Source organism: Eptesicus fuscus, chromosome 20 (genome assembly GCF_027574615.1).
Source record: "Eptesicus fuscus isolate TK198812 chromosome 20, DD_ASM_mEF_20220401, whole genome shotgun sequence".
NCBI classification, from domain to species: Eukaryota; Metazoa; Chordata; class Mammalia; order Chiroptera; family Vespertilionidae; genus Eptesicus; species Eptesicus fuscus.
In genome coordinates this window covers 35138302-35157920 of record NC_072492.1, presented here as the reverse complement: position 1 = coordinate 35157920, position 19619 = coordinate 35138302, and the positions used below count along the sequence as shown (strand labels likewise).

The window sequence follows — 19619 nt, the reverse complement described above, 5'->3', positions numbered from 1 at the left end:
GGGAGGACGTGGAGAGAATGATTAAACCCCTACCATCCCCGTGCAGTTCCTGACACTTCGGGGAAGTATTTGCTGAAAGTCTACTACATGCGTGACGCTGTAAGGGACCAAAGAATAGGGTCTGCCCTCAAAATACTTCCCATCTGAAGGGAACGTAATATACAGAGATCAAGCTGTAAGAGATGGAGAATCCGTAAAACAACAAGAGCGATTAGGTCAGGGGTGGGGACCCTTTTGCTGCCAAGGGCCGTCTGGACATTTATGACATCATTCGGGGGCCATACAAAATGATCAACTAGCCCTGGCCGGTTTGGCTCAGTGGATAGAGCATCGGCCTGTGGACTGAAGGGTCCCGGGTTCCATTCCAGTCAAGGGCACATGCCTGGGTCGTGGGCTCGATTTCCAATTGTGGGTGTGCGGGAGGCAGCCCATCAATGATTCTCTCTCATCATTGATGTTTCTATCTCTCCCTCTCCCTTCCTCTCTGAAATCAATAAAAATATATTTTTTAAAAAATTGCAAAATTATCAACTAAAAAAGTCAGCCTGCTGTATTTGATCAGATATATACATATATTTGTGGTTAATCCTCACCTAAGGACATTTTTCCCCTTGATTTTCAAAGACAGTGGAAGGGAGGGGAGGAGGAGCCGAGAGAGAGAAACGTGGATGTGAACGGGAAACATGAACTCACTCCTAATGCCTCGGCAGGGCCAGACCAAGTGACTTTGTGGCCTTACGTGGCCCGCGGGCCAGATGTTCCCCGCCCCTGGCTTAGAGGAAGACGTTACCCCCAGGTGCTGGGCGTGGGGGGGTGGGGGCAGAAATCTCAAAGTGCTTCTAGGGAGGGCTGGCATTTCAGATGGACCTCAGGAGGCTGGTGGGCCTGGGCCTGGGGCACTGAGGTGGGGTCGGGAGGGTGGGGGAGGATGTGAGTTAAACTGAGGCATGAATATCCGTGTGGGCTTTTTTTCTGAGATCCTTCCTCATCCCGTCTCTTCTCCAACCCAAGCTTTAGTGTGAAGTTTCCCACGGGATTTCTCTACTCCTCCCCCAAGTCCCACCGCGCCGGGGTCCCTGCGTTGGAGGCCCTATCGGACAATGTTTACTTCTTCCCACACTAGATGGGTCTGGACCTCACATCAGCCATGTCCCCTGAGATGCGAGGAACCCGGTCAGGGAGAAGAGTGGGGCTCGCGATGGGGAGCCAGGGGCCAGACAGGAACCAAGGAGAGGGGACAGGGAGGAGGATGTGAGATCGAGGGGAGCCCAGGCACCCCAAAGGCCCCCGAGGGATACTGTGAACAAAGATATCCTAACTCAGGAGCGGGATGGCTTCAGGGTTATTCCGGTCCTTTTACACAGAGGTCCTTATTTCCCGTTTCCCCGGTAACAAAGCCCCCAAAGAGTTCTTACCACGGAAGTTGGGGTGATAAGAGCTGTGATGCCCAAGGTGCCATTTGCCTGCAGGGAAACGAGAAAGGGACTTTCAGAGGCCTCTCCTGGGGGCCCCAGCCCCTCCGGGGAGCTGCTCACACTCTCGGTTCTCCATCAGGTTGGCCTTCACTGGGTTCTGGCTGGGAGGCCAGATTTGGCTGCAAAGTGATGAGGCTGCAAAGACAGTGCCAAAGCCGAGCCCTGCTCTGTGGGGCCCAGAGGGAGTCCACGGGGAGACAGAAAGCGAGCAAGGGTGACTCAGCACCTCCACAGGAGAAGGCCGTGCAAGGGGAAGACACGCCATTCCTGGGAGCCCAGCGAGCCAGCAGGCTGAGCTTCGCCCCTCCACGAGGTTCCAGTGCCCACAGCAATCCCCCCCCAGCCCCCCGCCCCCAGCCAGCTGCACCCGCCACTCTGCTCTCGGGGGGGCTGGGGCCCTGCCAAGGGTGCAGGTGCATGCCCCACACGGTCTCAGAGACGCCTGGGTCTCGCCTGGTTGCATCACCTTTTCTGGCCAACGCCCACAGCCTGCAGAGCATGAACGAGATCGGCCTCCCGCTGCGGTTCAAGCGCACCGCCACCTACCCAGCTGCCAACGAGCAAACTCCTGGCTCTGTCGATGCCTAAGGTCGGGGGTGGGTCGGGGGAGGGGGGGACTGGTGATGCAAGCCAAGTGCTCCCATAATGCTGGACCTCTCTGACCTGCTCATTCTGCTCTGAGTAAAGAGCCGGGGGAATCGCTCGCAGGCAAAGGGGCCCGGGAATGAATGTGCTTCAAAGGTCTGAGCCGTGGACCCTCGCTGCAGCCCGTTTGTCGGCACACCGACCCTCCTACCTCACGCCCGGGGGGAAGGAGGCAGGATTCCCACAGGACCCGGCTCTCGGAGAGTCGGAATAACAAGCACAGGCAGCCCGAGGAGGATGCCGGGACGGCTGGGTTGCCTCAGCGGAGAGACCAGCAATGAAGCAAAACACGAGAACAAGTTGGACCAGACACACCTGTCTCATCTACCCGCTCCGGGCCGGGCAGCGCTGAACCAGCCTCCACACCTGCCTGGAACTCGGCTTCCTCCCTAGAGTGTGGGGCAAGCCAGACCCAGGGCACGGCCATACGAGGAGCAAATGAACACTTAGCCCAGAACCGGGCACAAAGTAAAGACTAGGTAAGAGGTGCTTAGTGAGAAAGGAATGCACGCGGGGGGGCCGTGTGGCAGACGCTGCTGTTTGCCTGCCCTGGGTCCCCTCTCATCCCGCTCCCAGAACTGTGGTTTTGGGAACCTGGGGTTGGGAACCTGTGCCTGAGGCCAAATCAACCATTATAATCCTGACCGCCCCCCCCCCCCCATTTCCCAGTCTTCCTTGCAACGAAGAGTGGCCATGTGACCCAGCTCCGGCCAATAAGGTGCACGTGCACTTCTGGGGCTGAGAAAAGACCGTGTTCCTGATAAAAGGGGACAAGTGGGCTAGCACTGCCTCCCCTCTTTTTCCTTCCTTGAAGCCAATGATGGCGAATGGACTGAGGCCGCTCCACGGCGACCAAGAGGCAACAAGCAGGACAAAAGCCAACAGAGTAAGGACAGCAGAGCAGAAATGATGTCTCCGAGTGGCTGAGCCAACAGAAGCAATCACTTACCTCTACGCTTACTAGAATGAGAGGAAAATAGCTCAGATACCCTTTAGCCCGCGGTTAGGCCTTCACAGTTACTTACCGCCGAAAGCATTCCCGGCTTAGACAGCAAGAAATCAACAGGAAAGCCGACAGGAGCAGACGAGGCAGCGTGTGGCGTGTTAGGGCTACACAAAGGCGAAGCAGCCAGCCCAGCACAGCGGGACCTCGATTCTCAGACTTAATTCGTTTGGGAAGGCTGCTCGAATCACATTTCCCCCATTAGAAATAATGTAACTGAATGAACCCGTTCCAGACCCCCAAATGATCCTCTGTTTTAATCTCTCTCATATACAGTACACGTCTAATGTACTGTTTAATTTATAAATAAGCACTCTGAAAACCAAAAGGAAATGAAATGTACATGAAAATAAATGAAAAATCGCCCTGACCTGTTGGCTCAGTGGATAGAGCATCAGCCTGTGGACTCAAGGGTTCCAAGTTCGATTCCGGTCAAGGGCATGTACCTTGGTTTGCGGGCACATCCCCAGTAGGGAGTGTGCAGGAGGCAGCTGATGGATGTTTCTCTCATCGATGTTTCTAGCTCTCTATCCCTCTCCCTCCCTCTCTGTAAAAAATCAATAAAAATATATAAATAAATAAATAAAATAAAAATAAAAAAAGGGTGTGGGAGCAATGTACTCCACCATATTAAAAAAAAAAAAGAAAGTAAATGAAAAGCCAACAAAATGGAAATGAAATGTATAGCAAAAAATTAAAATGTAATAGTAATAAGCAGCAACGAAAGCAAAAAAAACACACACAAATATCCACAGCACAATTCCCTGAGATGTTAACAACATGAGGTTTAGTGGTAAGCCGACTCATACTCTTGCATTCTCTCCTTTGTCACCTGAGAGACACGTGACTGATCACACAGGTATCAGCATGACAGGGTTGTTGGGTTGAGAAGCGAACTGTTTTAGATGGGAGACATTCGAGAACCCAGGTTTGACTGTAAATGCAGTGGGAGATGGGGCTGGGGCCGTGGGGCACCCACGTTACCTATCATCCCGGTGACGTAGCCGGCCTGCTGCAGCACCTCGGCCAAGGTGGTCTCGTTGAGCGGAAGGCCCCCCACAGAGGTGACGGCAAAGTTGTGTGTGACCCCGTTGCGCAGGCCCAGCCGGCCGGTGAGCAGGGCGGCCCGGGAGGGCGAGCAGGTGGAGGCAGCTGCGTGGAAATCCACAAACCTGCATGGAAAGGAAAGTGATCGAGATCTCTCCAACCACAGGAAGCCAGGCCAAGAGAAAAGTCAACTCCCACTCTGTTCTGGGGATTCTGGTGCTGGGAAAAGCTCGCCCAGTAGAACAAGTAAAGAAAAGGAAGCCAGAGGTAAGGGGACTAATCCAAGGTCACACAGGTCATTCCAATGGACACAATCCAACATATTAAGTGGATCCTCTTTATCCAAAGATTCCATATTTCTTACGTGTATTTGTAACCCAGAAATCAGTACTCCATGGCTCTCACTCAGTTATACAGAGTCACAGGCAGACCTTCGGAAAATCTCAGCCACCCAACCTGCACAGGCCCAGCTGAAGTTGGCTCTCATTCTGTAAGCAAGTGTCCTCCTTTTCAGAGTCTGGTCAGTACCCTGGTTTTTGCATTTTTGTTCTTCGTGTTGCTGACTTCGCTGTTTGACACAGCCCTCGAGCAGAAGGCTGAAGTACTGGCCAGCGGTCCTAAGCTCAGGAAGGCTGTGATATGCCTTATGGGAAGATATACATGTTCTATAAGCTTCATTCAGGAATGCGTTCTAGTGCTGTGGGCTGTGAGTTCAATGTTAATGAATCAAAAATATATGTTAAACAAGCTGCCTTTAAACAGAAACACACACAAAACAAGGTTCTGTACTGATCAGTTGATGAAAATGTGGCCAGAGGCACATAGGAACCTAGCCCTGTATTTCCCCTAGAAGCAATGGCTCAATATTCTTCATCTACACTAATAAAAGAGAAAGATGCAAATTGACCATACCTTTGCGACACCCACCAGCCAATCAGGAGTGAGTATGCAAATTAACCCAACAAAGATGGAGGGTTAATTTGCATATGCAGGCCGAGTGGCCGGAGGCAGGGTGGGACGCCTGCGTCCTGCACCGCCCCAGCCGCTCCAGGCCTCTGGGCGGCGGAAAGGCAGCTTCGGGCCGGAGTAAGGCGGAGGGGCGGCTCCGGCCGGAGCGAAGGCGGTGCCGGCAGCCAGGGGAAGGAAGGCCCATTCTTACACAAATCTTTGTGCATTGGGCCTCTAGTAATTCAATAATTATCCAATAACTCAGTGTTCACGGAGACCTTATAGAACATAACTACCACCAATAACAAGAGCTGACTGTATCCACTACACACTACACATGCCCAGCCCTCTGTCAGACACCATGAAGAAGCATAAACAGTCTAGCCATTTTCCTATCCTCGAGGAACATGACTAAACTTAATGTCACCGACAATGGGGCAACCCGGCCTTGTGTGTCTCCTGATGGGATGCAGCATGAAGTTTGTAAAGTCGAGGATTCCTGCCAAAAACATTTAACTCGAACCTAATCAGTCCCCTGGAGCTAATTTCCAGGTTCCAGAAAATATCGCTAATAGAAGAACAAGCTGTTTGACACCTCAAGGAAATAAGTGCACAAACCAGTCTCTAGACATTCTATAAGACAACTGGTTGGGGGAAAAGAGCCAATATCTGAGGGGAAATTGGATAGAGGGGGGGGGGATACTGTAACATTAAAAGAGACTAAAGAGACATAACCAAATGGTCCTTGATTGGATCCTAGTTCAGACAAGCTAACGTAACAACACATGTGGGGGCTAATTAGAGAAACTTAATATTGACTGGATATAAGATGCAGTTAGGGAATCATGGTTCCTTTTCATGATTGTGGCCATGTGGAAAAATGTCTTTATTATTTTTTCCAGCTTTATTGAGATATAATCGACACATAACATTGTATCCATTTAAGGTGTGTGACAGAATGATTTGATATGTCTATCTATTGTGAAATGACCACAATAGTTAACATCCAGCACCTCATATCCAAGTATTTTTCCTTGTGATTAGAACTTCTAACATCCACTCTCTTAGCAGCTTTCCAATGTACACTACAGTGTTGTCAGCTACAGTCACCACGCTGTACATTACAGCCCCTCACTCTTGCTCACTCCTCATGTCAAACTGGTCACCAAGTTCTATTGATTCTGCCTCCTAAATGGCTCCCAGGTCTGTCCCCTCTGTCACTGCCCCGATAGATCATTACAAGAGGTTGGTCTTCCAGCCATCCCAGCCCCCAGCCCCCACATTAATGCCAAGATCTTTCCACAATGTGAATCTGATCACACCAATTTCTTATTTTAAAAAGCACAGTCTCTCTCTGCCTGCTTCCTCAGGCGCACCGGCTTCTCCACTCTCCACACCCTGTGCCCCAACACACATATTACTCCCATACCTCTGTGCCTTTGCACATGCTGATCCCACCACTGGGAAGGCCTCCCTCCTACTCCCCTCCCCCATCTTGATTGACAAGTCCCAGCTGTCTTCATGACCTAGCTCTACGTCATCTTCCCGGACTCTGCCCCCCATGCCTGCACAGAGTCAGGCCCCCTCTTCCCCATACAATCATATTGCTTTGGGCATATCCTTTATAACACTGAAATATAATTCTTTATGTTCATGTTCAGGGCGGTGTAAAGGTGACCACAGATTCTCTGATAAGCCTCCCATTGGGAGGTGAAGTCTGAGCCCTGCCCCTTAACTCCTCCGTCAGCTCCTCCGATTCCTAATGGTGCCTATGACATGGTCCTCATCTAAGTCAATCTGGTGACCTTCCAAGATGCCAGGCTAACTCTCCCAACCCAGGACAGCATGCTGACGAGACATGCCATCCCCCAACCCTAGGTTTTCAGTGACCACCTTCTGCTTGGCCACTGTCACTGCCCACGCTCTGGCTCACCCCACCCCTTCGGCCTTCCGAGTCACGGCTTCCTGCTCTGGGTAGAATTATCTCCCAAAAGCATATATTGTAGTCCTCACCCCACTACCTCAGAATGTGACCTTATGTAGAAACGAGAGGCCCAGTGCACAATATTCATGCACTGGGGGAAGGGGGTCTTTCAGCCTGGCCTGCACCTTCTCGCAGTCTGGGTCCCTGAGGGGGATGTCTGACTGCTGGCTTAGGCCCGCTTGGGCATCCCCCAAGGGGTCCTTAGCACTGCCGCGGAGGCAAGAGAGGCTCCTGCCACTGTTGCTGCGCTCGTCAGCCGTGAGCTCGGATTCTGGCTGAGCAGCACTCCCCCTGTGGAAGTGCACTGACCACCAGGAGGAAGCTCCTACATTCAGCATCTGCCCCCTGGTGGTCAATGCACATCATAGTGACCAGTCATTCTGCTGTTTGGTCAATTTACATATTAGCCTTTTATTATATAGGATAGTCATTGCAGAGATAATTAGTCAAGGTTACAGTGGAGTAGGATAAGTATAAGTTTTCTCTCTTTACCACAACTAGCATGGCTAGAGAGCAGATGAGTTCCTGAGTAGGGGCGGGCTGGGAATTGAGAAAAGGAAAAAAAAGAGACAGATACAGAGACAGCAGGGAAAGCTGGGACCAGGTAGGACAGCTGCCCTCTGATAGAGAGACAGTGACCCAGAGCTGGTGCAGTGCATTTATTATATACAGCATGATTCCAGGAAGTTTTATTAGAGTTTAAGACAAAGGAAATTATGTGAAATCATGGTTAAAGATCAAGCTGTAATTCTTCATTCTTGTGGCTTCTTTGTAATTATCACTTCTGGCTGAGCCCGGATAATTGCACTCATTCCTTGCGCCTGGCTGAACTTAGATAATGAAACCCCCCCCCTGGCACCTGAGCTAAGGGTCCGGCTGACAACATACCTGCCTCTGGCACGGTATGTTTCCAGGACATGGCTCTGCCAACGCCACTGGACTCAGCTGACAATTAGCTCATGTGCCTTCCCAGGTGCTCTCTACAGGTGAGTCCTTAACCCAATATAACTGGTATGTTTATAAGGAGAGAGAGACAGTGAGGAGAATGCCACATGCAAACAGAGACACACAGAGGGAAGGTGGCCCTGTGAGGACAGAGGCAAGGACTGGAGTCATACTGCCTCAGGCTAAGGAATGCCTGGGGCTACCAGAAGCTGGAAGAGGCAGGAAGGAACCTCCACTGGAGTTTCCGAGGGAGCGTAACTGCCAACACCTTGATTTTTAACATCTAGCTTCCAGAACTGTGAGAATAAATTTCTGTTGTTTTAAGCCACTCAGTTTGTTACAGCAGCTGCAGGAAACTAATACACTATCTACATAGGCCCAGCGCTCATCCCAACAGGACCCTGATTCCTGGAGCATCTCACATCCCACACACAACTCTCCAGCTCAACACCTTGGCTCTGATGTACCTCAACCCAGGTGCTTTACCCCTCACCTCCCTCCCAAATTCCTACCTATCCTCCGAAACCTACCACTGTCTGTCACACAGTCTTTCTTTGTCCCCCAGGAGGGTGGGCCTTGACCTTGACTTCTGCAGCCTCTTCATGTCTGAATGGAGACATTCATCTGACATCAAAGCCCTTATGAGAGCCATACCTTCCTGTGATGCCTGCACCCCTTCTCTACCTGCCCATCCCCAGGACGCCTGTGGGGCTGCAGATGCCTGTTCCCTGCCCCCACTCTCACTGGCCTTAGGCTGAGGAAGTCTCAAGACCCACCCTCGGTGGTATCAGCTCCAAAGCCTGACTTACTTCCACACAACCATGGGAGCCAGAGAGAGAGACACAAGAACACCAATTCCCAGCTGACCTCCGGGGATGGGCACAGCACATCAGTGGTCCATGTTTAATTCCTGCTCACAAACTACAGGAAGCCAGACTCCAAAGTTTGCCTTGGTGGGTGTGGAGTTAACCAACTAAGGGCATCAAATGGATCAAAGAAAAGTCCTTCGGTTGCTAAGCTTAAGGGACTTCTGTCCACAATGGAGTTAACTTTGCCAGTGGGTCTGGGATGCTCAGAGACTGTTGACCACCACTTCTTCTCCCCTGGTGCTACAGGATGAATGTTTGTGTCCCCCAAAATATGTCTGTTAAATCCCTAAAAAAGTGATGGCTTTTGGAGGTCGGGCCTTTGGGAGGTGATCAGATTTAGAGGAGGTCATAAGGGTGGGGCCCCCACAATGGGATTAGTGCCCAGATAGAGAAGGAGACCAGAGCACTCTCTGTCTCCACATGAGGACACAACGAGGGGTCGGCCATCTGCCATCCAGGAAGGAGGCCATCAGCACAATCTGGCCACGCTGGCAACCTGACCTTGGACTTCCCAGCCTCCAACACTGTAGAGCAAGCATGTCAAACTCAAAGGCTAACACGGGCCAAATAAACGAGGCATGTGGCCCACGGGCCACGAGTTTGACATGCTTACTGTAGAGAATAAATGCATATTGTGTAAGCTCCCCGCTCTGTCATATTTGTTGTAGCAGCCCAAGCGAATACACCTAGGCAGTGCCAAAAACACATGGCGATCCTGACCCTGACCCTGCTCGCCCGTTTCTCGTGACTCTCCTGAGAGCAGTCTCTCCTGGGCCATGGTAACGCCATCACCTTGGAAACAGCTGCAGCACATTTCTACAGCAAGATGGAGCTTCGAGCTCCTTCCCAGTCTGTGGGTTTTGTGAGGATGGGACCTAGAGTTGCAACTCCAGCCCCAAGCAGGGCGCCTTGCTGGGATGGAGCAGCTCTGGCAAAATCTGGTGGACGAACAAGCAAAACTGGAAGAGAAAGAGGCCCATGTCGTCTGATTGGAAAAAACACGTTAGTCCACTTTCCACATAATCGCTTAAGCGGATGTCTTCAGGGCTCGGTTCCTGCCCCACCGTGTGATCAAGTTCACAGCTTAACTCTCAGAAGCAACCTTACTTCCTTTAGTTCCAACTCTTCGGCAAACCCTGACTGCACCCCTTGCAAATAAAACCCTAACCACATCCCACGCAGCCCTCTGAGCTGACCTGCCTGTCACCTTCCCCCCTCCCACCTCTGCCTCCGTTTGGCAGGGACTAATTAATAAGGAATAAAATGGTCTTGCTTTTTGGAAAGCCTCTTTTGTTTTCCCCCAGATCTATCCGGGCAGGCTCAGGCCAGTTCGCCAACAGGGGTCCTAATTAAAGTCTGAAAATGCATTGTAAAGCGAAGCTGGAAACACAGAGCCAGACATTACAGCAGCCTGTTAACGGGAAAATCAGCTCAAATTAAGACACAGCCAGACGGAAACCAAAGCAACTTGCCATTGCATAAATTACGTGCATTAGAATCAGGGGAGGTTAGCGCTGGAAACGCCACCACGAGAGCCCTGCAGAGACATAACGTTGCAAAGTTAAGCGTGTCCGGGCCTTCGTTTATAAGGAATTTAAAATAGATGATGACACCTTCTGTGGCAACACTCTAAATTGCTATGTGACTGGAATAAACACTACCTTTGCTTCATTCATAATTTAAAGGCTTGGAGGGGGAAATAGGTTTGAAAAAATAATTTGCTGTGGCCTTTGTGGGTAGAGGGACAGGATTGCGAAGTTAAGAACCAGAAAAAAGCTAAAGTAGGACTTAGACCAGCTCACCTCAGCCCTCATGTTCCCTTCATCCTTCAGAAGGTTAAGTGGGATTATTGAGATAAGCCAGTATGCAGGCCCTTTATAAACTACAAGCAAATGTGGCAGCAAATAGCAAAGTTTGTGTGTTTTGTTCATTTCTTCTTTCATTCATACACCTACTCATACTCTTGATCTTTTCAAAGAAAGATTCCTGACAGCTGAACTTGGTATGATCCTTGGCGTTTTTCCCCTTTCTCCTTCGCGCTCTCCTTGTGGATATGTGTACATTCACACTCAAGGAAGGACATACACAAGGTACATGAAAGCAAGATGCACACACAGGCCTCTCCGTGCCTCCTAGACCAACACTTCTCCCCATTGCCACGACCTTGAACCAAGCCACCCTGGAGGCACCTGCAATGTGCCCCCGGCCCTCCACCAGGGGGGCCCACCCCTAGAAAGCTGGAACAATCCATCTCAAATGCAGGTCGATGTCCTCGGCATTCAGGGCTGCCCACTGACTTCAGGATCAAGGTCAAACACTTGAGCTTGCACACGATGCCCTTCACCACCCACCTGCCCCCTAGATCAGCCTCACGCTCCCTGTCCCAGCCCTACTCAACCACTCCGATGCCAGCCAGCGCCAGGAGAGCGAGGGCTTCCTATTGTTTGGGTCACTCATACATTCCCAGCACCGAGGGCAGTATCCGGGGGAGCCTCTAGGAAGGGGCACCTTTCGGTTGTGGGTCTTCGTTCATGCTTTTCCCTCTGCCTACAACACTCTTTCCTCTCCCTTCATCTGGCTGATGCTTACTCATCTTCAAGGTCTCAGCATTCACTTCAGCACAACCTGACCATGCTAGCAACCTGACCTTGGACTTCCCAGCCTCCTAACAGATGAGCATTATTGAGTACGTGTGGCTTCCCTGAGGAGAAATGGCCTTTCTTTCCTTACAACCCCACAGCACCGTCTCCAATATGATGTAGCTCTGAGGAGTTTAGCTCTTATCACCCAGAAGGTGAGAAGCCCAGCGAAGACATTCTTTTTATTATTATTATTATTATTATTATTATTATTGATTTCAGAGAGGAAGGGAGAGGGAGAGAGACAGAAGCATCAATGATGAGAGAGAATCATTGATCGGCTGCCTCCTGTACGCCCCCTATTGGGGATCGAGCCCACAACCCACGCATGTGCCCTTGACCAGGAATCGAACTGTGACCTCCAGGTTCATAGGTCGACACTTAACCACTGAGCCACACTGGCCGGGCAGCATGGACATTCTTAACTGTGACCAAGCTGTACATGACGTACTAATTCCGTCCTGTAGGAGGTAAACTCGGGTCATGAAGGGTGGGTCACATGTCACAGTTCCTGCACTGACAGCACATCGCCTTCTGCATGCCAAATGCTGGTTTTCTTGTCTTCTTTTGGCCAGAGGACTGCAGGCCCTTGAAGGGCAGAGCTGGCTGGGGTCTCCCGGCCTTGTCTCATGACCTGCTCTTAGTCGAGGTTCATCGTTGAATGAATGTAGTGGGGAGAGCCACCAGGCAGCTATTTTGAACTTGCAGTTGTGAAGCAAGCGGGCGCCAAGGCCTCGCAGGTTACTATTCCAGTTCCTTTTCTCTAAGATGAGCTGCCACCCAGATCATCGTGTGCCTGGACGACCCCATCTACTGAGACAGACACGAGGTTAAAGCCCGCGGTACCACTTCTCTAGGCTTCCCCTTCCCCAGGCGGGCAGGACGTGATCTCTACGTCTCCTTGACCTTCTTACCCAATGGCAACGACATACAACCGCCTGTCCCAGGATGCTGAGAGCCTACAAGGAAAAGATGGGCCGGGACCTCCCAAAGCAACCATCTCAGAGTTCACGACGAAGGTCACAGGACAAGAGGATGTCTCCCTGATGAAGGTCCTCAGCCTTGAGTCTGAATTACCATGGGGGGGAGGGGCCAGAGCTGGGTGGGAATTCCATGGTGGGGGAAGGACCTCCTTCCTGCTGATGTAGGTCTCCTTCAGAAAGTTCTAGCTCTCACAGCGGCGTCCACCAGACCTCATTCCACTGCCCCGCAGCTCTGGGCGCCAGCCTGGTTCTCCTCTTCCTTTAGGTTACTGCGAACCCCAGGGGCGGCAGCGGGCTGAGGCAGTCCTGAGAGGTAACAGGATGGAGGAATAGTTGCGAAAGCCAATGCTGAGAACAGAAATCCCATCGGGTGTTTGGCTGAACTGACAGCTCAGCTCACTCCTTGCTGGGGCCCTTTTTAGAAACAGCTTAAGCCCCTGACAGCCTCTGACCTCCCAGGGCAAACACTGCCCTTGGCTTTCTAGCTCAGCCACCGCCTAGAAGTCTCAGCAACAGCACCGACCTTAAGGAGAATCAAACTGTTGGCGGAGAAGAGGTGAAGCAGGAAGGGGGAGCATTCCAGTGCAGAGTTATAGCCCAGTGGTTGGCAAACTCATTAGTCAACAGAGCCAAATATCAACAGTATGACGATGGACATTTCTTTTGAGAGCCGAATTTTTTAAACTTAAACTATATAGGTAGGTACATTGTTATTAGCTTAATTAGGGTCCTCCTAAGCTGGCCTTTGCTAAAAACTCAAGGGGCCAAAGAGCCGCATGTGGCTCTCGAGCTGCAGTTTGCCGACCACTGCTTTAAGTCATCGGGTTTGTGGTGCTTTGTTGAGCCTGTCCTAGGCAACGAATATGCTAATCTTTAAAAAAGACAATAGAAAAGGTATGTTCTCAAGTCACCCTGTTCGGCAGTAAGAGTTCTGGTCTGGGAGCCCTGGCTCCCCGCTGGCCTGAGCAGCAGGGGGAGCAGCCAGGGAGATTAATCCTCGGCCACACAGGAAGCCCGCCTTCCTGTCAGCAGAGCCCAACGTGAGAAGCCCAAGACCTCGGGCCAGAGGGCTGCCTGCCTGGCCCGTCACAAGGCTCAGATGGAGAAAGCATTTCCATCCATGGGAGAAAGAACCCGCAGAGCTCACCACACTCTGTTGCCTCTGGTCCCCGAGGCCCCTTTTTCTCAGGAGGAGAGTGTGCAGGTGGGGACGGCCCCTAAGAATGTCCACCCCCCCCCACCCGCCCCCACATATCAGTTTCCCCACTAACCCACTCGCCACCAAAAGCATAAGTTCCCAAGCTTTTGGAACCCATTTTCCTTTGAGGATTTGGTAAATGGCATGGTTTAACTCCTTCCCCCCCCCCCCCCCCCCGCCCCGAAAGAAATCCCTATGTGGATTTCTATTGGGGTGACATTTCGAGGCATTATGAATGCCTAAAGCCCATTTATTGACGAGCAAAGATTTATGAATTGCCTACTATAGACTTATGAATTGCCTACTATGTGACGAGCACTGCGCCACGGGCTAAGAATATAAAGGGGAAGAATAGATAAGGCACTTCTCTTCCTGACGCCCAGAGCTAGGATCGAGGCGTATGAGCTTCCTGTGGCCGCCGTAACAAATGGCCACAAACTAGGTGGCTTACAATGACAAATTTGGTCTCTCGCAGCTCAGGAGGCAAGAAGTCTGAAATCCAGATGTCTACCAGATTGGCTCCTTCTGGAAGTTCAGAGGGAGAATCTGATCCAAGCCTCGCTCCCAGCTCCCCGTGGTGGCCAGCAACCCTTGGTGTTCTTGGCTGGTAGGGGCACCTCTGCCATCCCTGCCTCCATCTTCACATCTCCACCTGTGTGTGTCTCTCTGTGTCCTCTCTTCTTGTAGAGACACTAGTCAGTGGATTTAGGATCCGCCCTCAATCCTGTAGGACAGTGGTCGGCAAACTCATTAGTCAACAGAGCCAAATATCAGCAGTACAACGATGGAAATTTCTTTTGAGAGCCGAAAACCGACTTCTGCGCATGGGCCACGGAGTTTCAATCGCACTGTGCGTGCGCGCCCGCACGTGGTATTTTGTGGAAGAGCCACACTCCAGGGGCCAAAGAGCCGCATGTGGCTCGCGAGCCACAGTTTGCTGACCACTGCTGTAGGACATCCTCAAAATTCTCACATACATTTGCAAAGACCCTGTCGTCACAGAAGGTCACGTTCTGAGGTTCCGGGTGGACATGAATGTGGGGCGGACGCTGTTCAACCCAATGCAGGTGTTCAGGTGATTAGACGATCGATCGCCATGGAGAGCTGCAGGGGCAATGGCAGAGCTCACCTGAGGCATCCAAGCAGGCTTTCCTGAGGACCGTGCATGGAATTGGCGTGAAATTGGAACCCAAACAGTGAGTAGAAACTAATTCAACAGGAAGTGGGACGTGCACCAGGGGGAACTACTAGTAATCTCATAGGCGAGGACAGCTGCAAGCCAGGGGGGCCGTGCAGACCAGTGTGGAGCACGCGCTGGCCTCGGAAGCTGCTGGGCGGAGCTTGGATTTTATCCTTAGGGACACCGGGTCACCCTGAAGGACTGGAAGCAGCGGAGTGTTTCTAGAGGGGTCACCTTGGCTGAGGAGGACGGACTGGAAAGGTGATAGCACAGGCGGGACCCCAAGGGTCCACAGCTCAGGGGCAGCTCCGGCCCCAGATGCCAGTGGCCGAAGCTCTGTGGACATGCCCCCGCGTTGTCCCTCACAGCGGGCTGGAGCGGCCCCACTGAGCAGGATGGAGGAGCAACCCAGGGCAGACGGGACCTGAGCCGGGCAGTCCGATCAAGGTCAGCCCGAGAAGAAGGCCCAAAGGGTTGAAAGCTGATACTTGTATTCTAGCTATGTGGGGAGGGGCTCAGCATTTGAACAAAAAACTCAGGAACACTTCTATCCGTTCAGACGCAGACCCTCTGGGGTAAGTGTGCCTAAGTATCACCTCGAGAGTCAGTCCTCTTACCTTCTCTGCCTCCCGGATTCTGTTTTTTTGAAGGTCACCTTCTCCCTCAAACCCCCAGGCTGGGTTCCAACCCCTCCCCTGGAACTCCAGATTCACGTACTAGATCCTAATCCTTACTTTCCAAGGAACCTGTCTCCATGACAAGACAATAAATACCTCGAGGGCAAGGGTTTTTATCTTGTTCCCCTTGGTATTCCGATTTCCTAACACACACCGATTGTGAACGTTATCAGATGGATGGATGGATGGATGGATGGATGGATGGATTTCTCCATGAAGCTGTCCTGGCTTCATACCACATTAATCAATCACATAACTAAATCAACATGGACCCATTAATTGCTCTTCAAATGCTTTATGCTGTCCCCTCCCCCCCAAAAGAGGCAAGTAACACATCCAAAAGGAAGTGGACTGCCTGGCCAGCGTGGCTCAGTGGTTGAGCGTCGACCTATGGGCTAGGAAGTCATGGTTCGAATCCCGGTCAGGGCACATGCCCAGGGTTGCCGGCTCGATCCCCAGTGGGGGGCATGCAGGAGGCAGCCTATATGATTCTCTCTCATCATTGATGCTTCTATCTCTCTCTCCCTCTCTGAGATAAATTTAATACATATATATTTTATATATATATACTAGAGGCCCAGTGCACAGATTCATGCACGGGTGGGGTCCCTCGGCCTGGCATGCGCCCTCTGGCAATCTGAGATCCCTCGGGGGATGTTGGATAGCCAGTTTCAGCTGATTCCCGCAGGCCAGATCCAGACAGGAGGGAGCCCAATCTCCACAGGTCTGATTCAGACAGGAGGGAGCCCGATCCCATGCGTTGAGTATCTGTCCCCTGGTGGTCAGTGCACATCATAGCAACTGGTTGACCGGTCGTTCGGTCACTTAGACTTTTACATATAGATTAGAACTTAGGATCCTCAACTCACCTCATTCCTTCGGCGGCCATCTGATCAAGGTTGGCAGTGTCCTTTGTTTCTGCCCAGTTTGCTCCCAGGTCACCCCACCCCATGTCATCTGCCAAAATGATCACGAAATTTGGTTTCCGGGCTCTGGTTTCCCCACTGAAGCAAAAATCCACAAGAGGATAAAGACATCCCAAGAAACTCACCCCCACCAATAAAACCTTTAGAGAAAGCCAGGGCATGGTGGGAAGGGGAGGGTTCGGGTTCTATGGAATGATGGCGGGCCACACGAGAGGCGTCTCTGAGAGTCCCCTTCTGCTCGCACTCAGCGCAGGGAGTCTCCGGAGGTTGGTGTTTTGCAAGGAGATATTGCCACACCCTCACTGTAAAGACGGGGATGCTGAGGCCCAGCGTTCTGGTGGTGATGGTGGTGGAGGTGGTGGTGTCTATGCGGAGGGTGGGAGCTGCAGAAATGAGGCCCTCATCTAGAATCCCAACTCAAGAGAGTCGGGAGAGTTGCGCCCCCAAATGTGGCTTTCCCCAAGATGACGGGCTGCGTGCAGCTACTGGACGTCAGCGTCCACCACGGCCCTTTGGCCGATTAGAAAGAGACCCCTCGGTGCCCCGGGCTGTCTGAGCCGAAGCACACGTCGCGCATCTGGTCGGGATTCCAGCTGCCGAGTGCAGGGCACGATCTCACATCTGCAGAACACCTGGATGTTCCAGAAGCCGCCGTCGGTGCCCAGTGAGTTTCCGAGCTCCAGGTGGCTGAGGGCTTCATGTTTCTGTGAGGTTTCCTGAAAGAACAAAAATCGACAAGAAAACAGACTGAAGAGTGCCAGCGCAGCTGTGTTTTACTCAGTAGCCTAGGAAATAATCGCTTTCCCATGCCAGCACATGTTTTCCTTATTATTCGGATATTTCACTGGCTCATCAGTTTCTCCACCTGAGAAACAGTGACGATGATAATGTTTACAAGAGCCTATAATCACACGGTGGGAGCAACATCAGAGGTGACCTCCCTCCACCCACTCACTGTGTCCATGAGCATGCCGAGGCCCGGTGTTTGGATGGGGCGAGGACCAGCACGCCACTCTGCATGACCCCAGGGCTCCCCCAATGCACCCACCAGGCTTCTCTGATTCACAAGAAATCCCCACACTGACTGTGACGCTATCAAACCCACCGAGGAATCTGGAAGGAAGGGCGCGACCCTGATGACCCAGATCTGACCTTTCCTAACTGTTGTGCTGCAAACAAACAATCCCATACAAAATTCTTGACAGGTGCCCGGCCACGGTGGCTCAGTTGGTTGAGCGTCACCCTGGGCACCAAGAGGTTGCTGGTTTGATTCCCGGTCAGGGCACGTGCCAGGGCTGCGGGCTCGATCCCCAAAAGGGGGCGTGCAGGAGGCAGTGGTGAGATGTTTCTATCTTTCTCTCCCTTCCCCTTGCTCTGTCTCTAAAAATCAATTAAAACCTATTTTTTAAAAATCTTGACAGAAATTAATTGGGAGAAAAAGGAAATGTAAAGAAATAAGTTCATGGTAGAATCTAAGGGGAGATGCTATGAGAGCTCATTGTAGACTCTTTTAATTTTGCTGTATCTTTTAAAATTGTTCCATAATAAAATGGTAGAAAAAAATTTTTTAAAATATATTTTATTGATTTTTTACAGAGAGGAAGGGAGAGAGAGTTAGAAACATCAATGAGAGAGAAACATCCATCAGCTGCCTCCTGCACACCCCCCACTGGGGATGTGCCCACAACCAAGGTACATGCCCCCGACCAGAATCGAACCCGGGACCCTTCAGTCCGCAGGCCGACGCTCTTTCCACTGAGCCAAACCGGTTTCGGCGGTAGAAAAATTTTTTATTTCTTAATGAAACTGTGTCCGTTTATATCTTGACAATGTTATTTTTAATAAGAAAATCTAAAGACATATACTCAACCTGTGCTTCTCATACTTCGATGTACATACAAATTACCTGGAGAGTTCAAAATGCAGGGTCAGCCTGGCCACACTGGTTGAATATCGATCTATGAACCAGGAGGTCAACGGTTCAATTCCCGGTCAGGGCACATGCCCAGGTTGCAGGCTCGGTCCCCGGTGAGGGGTGTGCAGGAGGCAGCCAATCAATGATGCTCTCTCATCATTGATGTTTCTCTCCCTCTCTCCCTCTCCCTTCCTCTCTTGAAATCAACAAAACATATTTTAAAAAATAAATTAAATAATGCAGGTTCAGGAGGTCAGGCTGTGGCCTGGGTTCTGTACTTCTGTCAGGCTTCTGCTGGGCCGAGTCACACCGAGTCTTCACCAGCAAGATGCCCGGGAAAGAAGAACGTCCTGACGCAGGTCCCGGAAGAAAACTAACCCAACTTGGGAGGAGGCGGCTTCCGTGGACAAACACAAACGCGATCAGTCACGTTCCGGTTCGAAAGACAGGAGTTGAAGGTTATGCGTTCCACACCGCTTGCAAATGGGAGCCATAAAACAAAACCACATCACCCCGAGTTCACTTAAAAGCCGGAACTTTACGAAGCTGGTCAGGAGAGAAAGACTTGAATTCTGGACCAAATAAAAAGCTCAGTGGGTCACCAACCTCTGGAGAAGATGACAGGAGAGCCAGATAGGAATATGGCACGAAGCGATCCCTGTCTTGGGAAGGCATGCCGAGCGGGCAGAGCCGGCCCCGTGGCCAACGCGAGTGGGTGGGGCTGGCTGGAGACGGGTCCATGCTGGGAGACCTAGGCGAACCCGGAGGGATGGGCAGATCCACGCTCCACCACCGAAAGGAAGCCCAAGGAAACAGTCATGCCTTCTGGAGGTCAATGACTCCATTGTTCAGAAATGCAAATGTTTCTGTTTCCCAAAAGGCGAGTTATTATTTCAAAGTCAATTAGATCCCACTGGTATTTGTTGATCTTGGGGCCCCAAGGACCAGGAGGGCGCCCAGCAAACACTCGTGGACCCGCGGGTGGACTTCCCAGCCTCCATTCCCCTGGCTTCTGACCACGAGCAACAATCACAGGAGGCTTTCCTGCTTAGAGCCACTCAGCCGAGAACGCTGGCGCGGCCTCATTCCTGGCCGGTAATCCATTCCAGAAGGACCCAGCACAGAACGACTTAAAAAATAATAATATTCGCTTAAGAAAGAAGCTAACATGAAGGTGGAAACATA

The 19619-nt window shown here is 51.5% G+C and overlaps 1 protein-coding gene across 1 annotated transcript in view; it reads right to left on the bottom strand.

Moving 5' to 3' along the window:
* ARSG (arylsulfatase G) overlaps positions 1-16874 on the bottom strand; it is a 50059-nt gene extending 33185 nt beyond the window's left edge. The window contains exons 1-3 of the mRNA XM_008149556.3: positions 16463-16874; positions 4108-4295; positions 1416-1463 (exon numbers count right to left, since the gene is read on the bottom strand). Of these exons, the coding sequence (XP_008147778.2) occupies positions 1416-1463; positions 4108-4295; positions 16463-16680 (454 nt within the window). The 5' untranslated portion in view covers positions 16681-16874. The remainder of the gene's footprint in view (positions 1-1415; positions 1464-4107; positions 4296-16462) is intronic.
* Positions 16875-19619: the final 2745 nt, after the last annotated feature.